The sequence below is a fragment of the Octopus bimaculoides genome, chromosome 4 (assembly GCF_001194135.2).
Source record: "Octopus bimaculoides isolate UCB-OBI-ISO-001 chromosome 4, ASM119413v2, whole genome shotgun sequence".
NCBI classification, from domain to species: Eukaryota; Metazoa; Mollusca; class Cephalopoda; order Octopoda; family Octopodidae; genus Octopus; species Octopus bimaculoides.
This window is the reverse complement of record NC_068984.1, coordinates 100127918-100138020: the sequence shown is the minus strand read 5'-3', so window position 1 is coordinate 100138020 and position 10103 is coordinate 100127918. Positions and strand designations below refer to the sequence as shown.

At 37.7% G+C, this 10103-nt stretch overlaps 1 protein-coding gene across 2 annotated transcripts in view; it reads right to left on the bottom strand.

The window, feature by feature from the left end:
• Positions 1 to 10103, bottom strand: part of LOC106867327 (rap guanine nucleotide exchange factor 4) — a 139472-nt gene that overhangs the window by 59062 nt on the left and 70307 nt on the right. Inside the window, exons 3-4 of one of the 2 annotated variants that reach the window (XM_014912167.2) lie at positions 3268 to 3344; positions 1196 to 1263 (exon numbers count right to left, since the gene is read on the bottom strand). In XM_014912167.2, coding sequence (XP_014767653.1) covers positions 1196 to 1263; positions 3268 to 3344 — 145 coding nt within the window. The remainder of the gene's footprint in view (positions 1 to 1195; positions 1264 to 3267; positions 3345 to 10103) is intronic. The other variant, XM_052967308.1, reaches the window with a different exon arrangement.

Below are 10103 nucleotides of genomic sequence, written 5' to 3'. Positions count from 1 at the left end.
GTGGCACATAAAAGACACCATTTCGAGCGTGGCCGTTTTCGTGCGGGTGACACGTAAAAGCACCCACTACACTCTCTGAGTGGTTGGCGTTAGGAAGGGCATCCAGCTGTAGAAACTCTGCCAAATCAGACTGGAGCCTGGTGTTGCCATCCGGTTTCACCAGTCCTCAGTCAAATCGTCCAACCCATGCTAGCATGGAAAGCGGACGTTAAACGATGATGATGATGATATATATATATATATATATAGCAAAGCACAAATTAGGGAACACAGCTTCATTTTTACAGCAGATCACTAATAAATAAGAGATGCAAAAAGGAATACAGTGAAAAAAGTTTTAAATATAACCATTAACAGATATGATTTTGTAACAATATGTCATATACAACTATCATGTAAAAAAACTGAATTCTTATTCAAGTGTATAAGTAACTGAAAGTACAAGACTGCCCTCGAAATGAGATGCCAGTTCATCATGGAGTTGACCACCAACATGAAATGACTTAAAATGAAGTGTCTTACTCAAGGATACAATTGCTATCTTGATCAGAAATCCAACCCATGGCCTTTCACTTGTCAGTCTAATACTCAAGCCACAAGGCTACATGATGCAATAAAACAATATAAACAATAATTTTGTGCAAGTTTGTGGTGATGACCTACCATGGTATCAGTGAGAGACAGCATGCATAGGAAAGCAATTATGAGGATGATGATGATGATTATGTTGACAATGATAGTGATGGCATGCAGGGTACTGGTTATGATGAAGATGCTGATGACAATGGTGATCTTGATAACGGTGATGGTGATGATAATCTTGATGATGATGGTGATGAAAATGATGACGACGACAAAGGTGTTGACGATGACAATGGTAATGATGATGACGACGATGTAGTTGCTGCTGCTGTTGCTGAAGTGGGGAGTTATTGTGGTACTTGATATTAATAATGATGATGGTGGTGGTGGTGATTGTCTGCAATTATAAGAATAATAAAATGATGATGATGATGATGATGATGATGCTGTTGGTGAAGGTGATGATAATGAAGCGGGGAGTTGAAGAAGCTGATATTAATTATGGTGGTGGTGGTATCCACAAACATAGTGATGACAAAATGATGATGATGGTGAGAATGGCTGCTGAGGATATGATCATGGTCATATTAATAATTATATACATATATCTTACCTAGGAGCATCATTAACTAAAGCCAGCTTCCCAAAGTCGTCACCTTCCTGTAACTGGCACACTGTTCCCTGAAAAAAAAAAGAAAAGGGAACACAAGGCATTAACAGGATACTTTCATAAAACTTTGGAATTCTCATTGAAAATATTTCAACTGATGAGAAAGAATGTCCTCTCTCCCCAGCCATATATTATTATTATTATTATTATTATTATTATTATTATTATTACTATCATTATTGTTATTAAGATGGTGAACTGGTACAATCATTAGCATGCAGGGCATTTCATCCGTCTTTACATTCTGGGGTCAAACTCCGCCAAGGTTGACTTTGCCTCTCATCCTTTTCGGGTTAATAAAATAAGTACCAGTTGAAAACTGAGGTCAATGTAATTGATTTATCCCTTCCCCTGAAATTGCTGGCCTTGTGCTAAAATTTGAAATCATTATTATCATTATTAAGGCAGTGAGTTGGCAGAATTTTTACCACACAGGACAAAACACCCAGTGGAATTTTGTTTAGCTCTTTATGTTCTAAGTTCAAATTCCAATGAGGTTGACTTAGCCTTTCATCCCTTCAGGGCCAATGAAATATGTACCAGTTAAGCATTGGGGGAGATATACTTAACTATCCCGTCCCCTCAAACCTCAGGCCTAGTGCCTATAGTAGAAAGGGTTATTATTATTGTTATTATTATTATTATTATTATTGAGTGAGAGAGCAGTGCATGCCATCAAAGTGACACTGGGGTAAAATATACGAAGCCCAGTATACACATCATGACTACCCGTCTGATAAGAGTACACCAGGCACATGCATCACAACCATATGCGCGCGACATGGTGATCTCATATCAAGATAAACAGTGCATGACCTTGCAGGTGGGACCCAGTTAGAATTTTCTTCAGGTCAAGTAGCCCATCCCACTCAAAAGGTCCCTGAATAAGGTTTGTTTAAGGATGTTGAATCAATCCATCTTAATGTAGTGTGTTGAATTCAATTCAGTTTGTTGGAGACCAAACCATCTTTATCGAGTGTATTCAGTCCAATCCTACTAGCATTACTTACTTGTTGCTTTACAGAAACACCACATATGTTATAAGCCCATAAAGGAACTTCTATATCATTGCTCAACCCTCCAGAAATAACAACTAAATCTCTTTCAAATCACACCCTGTCCATCTTAACAAAAAATTAAAGGGAAGTTTAGACAATATAATCCTAGACATTCCTCAAACTATATGGTAGTTATACCTAGAATACCTTAACTCTTGGAAGAGGTCATTCAGGGCTTAACAACCTGTTTCTTCATGTTCTAAAGCAGACTGTTTGTGTAAATATAGGAAATGTTTGTGACAGAAAATAACATGTGAGTAACCACTCTGTTTTGATGGACAAAATTAAAACAGTCTCCACATTTAATTTCTCAATGAAATTTAATTAAATCAAAGAAGAATTTACATTTTAATAATTCAGTTTACTGAAAATATCTCAAAATGAAATTTATATTTATATTTTTCTATAATATATTATTTATCACAAAATCTGAAAACAATATTTTCTTGAAAATGAAATTTATCAGAGATTTTTTTATAAGCAATAATACAGATAAATACATATACATACACAGAAGCAAAAACATATACTTACACACATACACTTACATACACATATACACAAATGCATATATTCATACTTGATAACAGTAAACCTTGATATACACAAACACAGATATAATACCAACATACATCTGTACATTTACACATACACATACAACTAGCAGAAACGCACATCAAGCACACACATATATATAACATATATCACACATACACACATATATAAGCACATATACACACATATATATTCACAAACATTCAAATACAAATACTCACACATGCAAATACACAAACATACAAAAATGTGGACTCATACACACTCAAACATAGATACATGCACACAAACATTCAAACACACACAAACACATAAATATAAATACACAAATGTAAAAGCACACATATACACATGTCCAGAGATTAACCAACAGAAGTAAGAAGTGAAGTTGTACAATCTTACCTTACCATATATGGAAACATTGACAGAACCTTTCAGTATAATGTACCATGATTTACCTTCATCCCCCTGCCGGAATACTGCAAAAGAAGACAAAGATGACACTGGTGATTCTTGTGGTTGTTTAACCCAAGGTCAGCCCTGATCCAGCATTTTAGGAATTACCAATGATATATGATGAAAAGTGTTTCAATATGAGAACATTCTGATTTTATTCAGACATCCAGTATTTAAGACTTCTCTTTCTAATGAATCCTTCAATGTTGCTATGTTTAGCCCCAGGTCAGCCCTGATCCAACAGACCTATGTTCAAAGGTGTTCCAATCATGACCAGCCTATCTTTTATCTGGAAGCAGTGTATCTTAAACTACATTAACCAATATGTTATTCCTTTAGTTGTTGTTTGTTTGCTACAGATCAACTGCAGTCATATAAACCCATGATTAAGAGTTCTTGAAACAAACAGCAAAACTAATGATAATCATGATGATGATGATGAGGATGATGACGATGATGATGATGATGATGATGATGATGGAGTCTCCCATTGAAGACGACATATGAATGTTCAATGTTTGCTGAACAACCCGCACAACTGATTTGTTTATAATGATCAAAGGTATGTGCTGCACATTAGCTCACTGCCTTCATCAAATTGACATTACCTGTATAGATGCACAAGTGTGTCAGATGCCAGATGTCGAAATGATCTCAGAGGAACATGAAATGGAGTGTTTTGCTCAAGAACACAACATGCTGCTCAGTCCAGGAATTGAACCCATGATCTAGCAATTGTAACTGAAACACCAAAATTACTGGACCATATGCCTAACACATGATAATAAAAATAACAACTATTAATAACAATAATCACGATGTTCTGCAGAGTGAGGACCAGTGGCTTGAAGTGTTTCAGTTTGCAAGACAGTGTGCCAGGGAAAAGTGTGAAGTGTATTCACATGGATGATGGTTCACTTGCAGTTAGTGACTCTGCAAAGAAAAAGGCTTGGAAGTGCCATTATGAAAGGCTACTAAATGTAGAGAACTCATGGGAGATGGAGAGTCTGCCCTATGTTGATCCAACAGAGAGAGCAGCAATCTGAATAGACAGTAGTGCTGTAGACAAAGCCATGAAGGATATGAAGATGGAGAAAGCCCCTGGCTCATCAGGAATAACCACTGAGATGCTTTTAAAATATCTGGTGGTGTGGGTTATGGTCTAGTCATCAGTATAGTTAACCAGGTAATACACGAAGGAATCACACCCAATGACTGGTGTAGCAGTACCATAGTCAACAGTTACAAAGATAAAAGTGACATCTTAGATAGAAATAATTACAAAGGTATCAAATTGTTGGATTTGGTGATGAAAGTCATAGCCCAACTAATTAGAAAGAGAGTTAGTTCAGATGAGATGCAGTTTGGCTTTGTGCCAGGGAGAAGCACACTTATGCTATATTTCTGGTAAGGCAGCTGCAGGAGAAATATCTAGCTAAAGATAAACCTCTTGGCTTTTATTGACATGGAGAAAGCTTTTGACAGGGTCTCCCAATCCCTTATCTGGTGGTCAGTGTGGAAACTAAGGATAGATGAATGGTTGGTGAGAGCTGTACAAGCCATGTACAGGGATGCTGTCAGTAAAGTGAGAGTTGGCAACGAGTATAGCGATGAATTCAGAGTACAAGAATCAGTTCTCAGCCCCCCACCCTTGTTTATCATAGTCCTCCAGGCAATAACAGAGAGGAATTTAAGATAGGCTTCCCCTGGGAGCTCCTATATGCTGATGACCTTGTTCTTATAGCTGAATCACTACCAGAACCAGTGGAGAAATTTTAGGTGCGGAAGCAAGTTCTAGAATTGAAGGGTCTTATAATTAACCTAGCAAAAAACCAAAGTCTTAGTGAGTAGGAAGGCAGACAAATCATAAATCCCTTCAGGTTGATGACCCTGCTTGATCTGCAGAAAAGGCGTAGGTAGAAACTTCATAGGATATACCTGATGCACACTATGGACACATAATAAGTGCAGTAATATCAGAGGAAGATTAACTGAGAAAATTGTGTGTGGAAGGTACACAAGTATAATAAACACTAAAAATTATTTACATTATTTACATTTGACGGATATTTGTCCTCATCTTGTTTGTTGTTAACACAACGTTTCAGCTGATATACCCTCCAACCTTCATCAGGTGTCTTGGGGAAATTTTGAATCTGAGTTCTCATTCCTAAGGTATTTTTTGATGAAATTTCCCCAAGATACCTGATGAAGGCTGGAGGGTATATCAGCCAAAACGTGTTAACAACAAACAAGATGAGAACAAATATCCGTCAAATGTAAATAATGTAAATAATGTATATAATTCCTCATCTCTTAAATATAGAACTGAAACACTAAAAATGTACAGAAAATAGACCCCATCGACTGCCAGTGGGATAAGCTAGAAGTAGTTGATAGCTTCTGTTATTTAGGTAACCAAGTCAGTAGCAGAGGTCGATGCTCTGAGAACATAGCTGTGAGAATAAGATTAGGCTGGGCAAAGTTCAGAGAGCTCCTACCTCAGCTGGCAACAAAGGGCCTCTCCCTCAGTGTCAAAGGCAGAGTGTAAGATGCCTGTACGTGAACAGCTATGCTACACAGCAGTGAAACATGGGCTGTGACCACTGAGGACATGCGTAAGCTTGAAAGAAATGAAGCTAGTATGCTTCACTGGATATGCAATGTCAGTGTGCATGTATGACACAGTGTAAGCATCTTGAGAGAAAAGTTAGGCATAAGGGGCATCAGATGTGGTGTGCAAGAGAGAAAACTGCACTGGTATGGTCATGTGATATATATGGATGAAGACAGCTGTGTAAAGAAGTGCCGATCCCTAACTGTGGAGGGAACCTGTGGTAGAGGTAGACCCAAGAAGACATAGGATGAGTTCATGAAGCATAATCTTCAAATGTTGGGTCTCACAGAGGCAATGACTATTGACCGAGACCTTTGGCGGCATGCATTGCTTGAGAAGACCCATCAAGCTGAATGAAATCCTAGTCGTGGCTGATGCTGGTATCATGTAACTAGCACTTGTGCTGGTGGCATATAAAAAGCACCATTTGAGCTTTGGGCCTCATGGAAGTAATGACAAATGACTGAGACCCTTGGGGATATGCTGTGCTTGAGAAGAAGACCCATCAAGCCAAGTGAAATCGTAGCTTTGGCAGATACTGATGTCATGCAGCTAGCACCTGCTTATGGCATGGAAAAGCACCCATTACACTCAACAACAACAACAACAACGACGATGACAACAACAACAACAACAAGAGAATGAGGTGGAAGAATGAGAAGCAAAATAAAGAATCATGAAAATTTATTTTCTGGCTTTCTTCAAGACTCTTGGCTCTCTTCCTCATATTCACTGAATTGTTTTATAATCAGACAATGACATTTCTCTATGTAACTATCCATGCATGCATGTATGTGCGTGCATGTGTGTGTGCTTGAGTGCACATACATGCACACACACGCACATCTCTCTCTCTCTCTCTCTCTCTCTCTCTCTCTATCTATCTATCTATCTATATATATATATATATATATATATATATGAACTTTTTAATGCCCATAATGTCAAGGCTAGCAGCTTATGCTTAGATAATATTTCTTCCAACATTTCAAGCTACAACAGAAATAGACATGTACATGCAGTCACCATCTTACATCTCAACTTAAAAGTGCTGACATCTCACCTACTGCCTTTCAAATGTTGTTGTTTATAGAGCCACTATCACACCATTTGGCAGTATCACATGCATTGAGTTGAAGGGAAAATTTATGCAACATAAGATAAGCATTCCTTCAGTTATAGGAAAAGGGAAACCTCCATATTTCACCTGGAGATTCTGAGTAATTACTCCCCCATCATCATATGGAACATCACTCACAAATCCTCTTTTATTCACCTGGTGTCTATAAATGCTAACTCTACTTCTCTGAGAAACTGAATATACTGTAACAGGGAGCAGTTTCTGTCAACAGAAAACTGATGAAGTCTGTTGCCAAAGACACTCCTAATTGAACTTCAAACTGCTGGCTGCTTATAGCCTGGAAAGATCACTCTAGACCTAGTTGGGCCATGCACAGCTGCAGAATATACAATCTATTTCGTACTTAGCGGAATTATTTCCCTTCTACATATAGGCACAGGCATGGTAGTGCGTTAAGAAGTTTGCTTCTCAACAATATGGTTTTGCGTTCAGTCTTACTGTGTGACATCTTCAGTTAGTGTCTTCTACTGAAGCCTCAAGCTGACCAAAAGCCTTGTGAGTGAATTTTATAACAATATGTCTGGCCATGGGGAAATATTACCTTGCTTGGAAACAACTGAAGGTCTTTGACAGTTGAAAGTTTACTTGGAAATAGTTGAAAGGCATCTGGATGTAGAAAATTTGCCTCTATAAACGCCATCTGATCCATGCAAGATGTTAAAATGGTGATGATGATACTATTACCAAAACTTGCCATCACCTAAAATTAGACTACACAGCTATGCATGGCACACAAATTTATATTTCACCTTATATCTTCAAACTAGTTACTTGGCAAATATGGCATGAAAGTAATTGATGTCACAGAACATAAGATCACCTGCTACCTGACACCAATAGACTGTCTCCTCTATCACGTGAAGTATATGCAGAGTAAACTGGCATTGCTGTTTTGCCAAGGTGGTCACATGACTTGAACCAACCAGTGGAAGCCCAAATATTATCACCTAGAAGCTACATAAAATTCACCTTACTTACCATACACTTAGAGATGTAAACGTACAACTGTGTCTACAAAACTAAGTTATGTGGAGCTGAATCAACTTTTTGTTAAATTATTTACAATTACAATTAAATGTCTTGAATGCTGCTTCTTTTTGTTTATTCACCTACACACATATGCATACGACTGATAGTGAATTTAGTGTATTGTACTGCATCAATATACAGATTATGAAGATGGTGAATATGTTGCTGATTATCATGATGATAGCATTGATGATGATGACGATGATGATGGTGATGATGATGGTGATGATGATGAAGACGATGATGGTGAAGATGATGATGGTGGTGGTGGTGGTGGTGGTGATGATAATGATGGTGGTGGTGGTGGTGGTGGTGATGATGATAACAGTGAAATCTTTGGAAGTAGAAAAAGATAAAATAGTTTTTATATTCTATTTCTTATCTATTTGTTTTGTTATTGCTGCGTTTAGTTTACTAAATATTTGAGGATATTAGATGTAAACCAGATTAGTTGGAGAATTGAAAGATGAGTCTAGGAAACCATCTCTCTCTCTTACACACACAGGAAACAACTCACACACACACACACACACACACACACACACATGGAAGAAAGATAAAGCTGAATAATGTTGAGTAACAAAAGAAAAACTATTTAAATAAGAATGCATATTATTATTGCTGTTGTTGTTGTTGCTATTGTTATTATTACTAGGATGGTCTTCTGGCAGAATCAGTAGTGTATCAAAATACCTTGTGATATTTAGTTACAACTCTTCATATCCTGAGTTCAAATCCTGCTGAGGTCAGTCTCCCTTTCATCCTTACAAGATCGATAAAATGAACTTAGTCTAGTACTTGGGTTGATTTCATTGAATAACTCTTGCCCCAAATTTTAGCCTCTATCCCCCTCCTCCTCCTCCTCCTCTTGATGATGATGATGATGGTGAGCAGCAACAGAAACAGCAGACATTGTCCTTTAGATAACTGACAAGGAACTGATGGATAACTTGAACTGCCAGAAGATTTAGGAAAAGATGAAATGCAGATTTTCAAAAATATGGGCTTTAATTGTGTGGACCACACAAAAGATAGACAACTTATGGAAAGTAGTTTACAGACATATGTTCTGTTATAGTTAATTACCAAGAGGTCATCACATGCTGGAGGTGGAGGCGTTAATGTGGAGGAGGGAGGAGTGTTGAGGTAGGGAAGGAGTGCTTCCTTATCAACTCCAACATGTGATTTACTTGTAATTTCAGAAACGAGTTTAGGGAAATGAAAAGTGGTCTGGGTTATTGGGTATCTTGATCAAATCCAGGTGGCAACTCCTTAGCGGTGTGTGGGTAGGTTATCTTTAGTTGTTTTGTGTTTTTTTCTTCTTTTTTTTTTCTTTTTTTCATTTAACAGACCCACATTCAATGAAAGTGGCAAGTTTGCAGAATCGTTACTGTGCTGGACAAAATACTTAGTGGTATTTCTTCTGTCTTTATGTTCTGAATTCAAATTCTGCTAAAATCAATTTTGCCTTTTGTCCTCTTGGGGCCAATAAAGTAAGTACCAGTTGAGCACTAGAGTCAATATAATTGACTATCCCAGCTCCCACAAAATTTCAGGCCTTCTGCCAATAGTAGAAAGGATTATTAAGGCAGTGAACTGGTAGAATTGTTAACATGCCAGACAAAATGGCTAGAGGCATTTCATCCATCTTTACACTCTGAGTTCAAATTCCACTGTGGCTGATTTTGCCATACATTTATTCATTCAGGATTACTGAAATAAGTACCAGATGCGCATTTGGGTTGATGTAATCAACTAGCCCCATCCTACAAAATTTCAGATCATCTGCCTATAGCAGAAAGAATCGTTATTATTATCATTTGGACTGACAGAACACTTGCTGGTTTTGCATTTGTTCTGCAGATGTACCTGCCTAGCAAGTAAATCTCCAAAAATCAGAATTTAATTGGGACTGAAGAACTACTACTACTACTACTACTACTACTACTACTACTACTACTACCACCACCACCACCACCACCACCACCACCACCA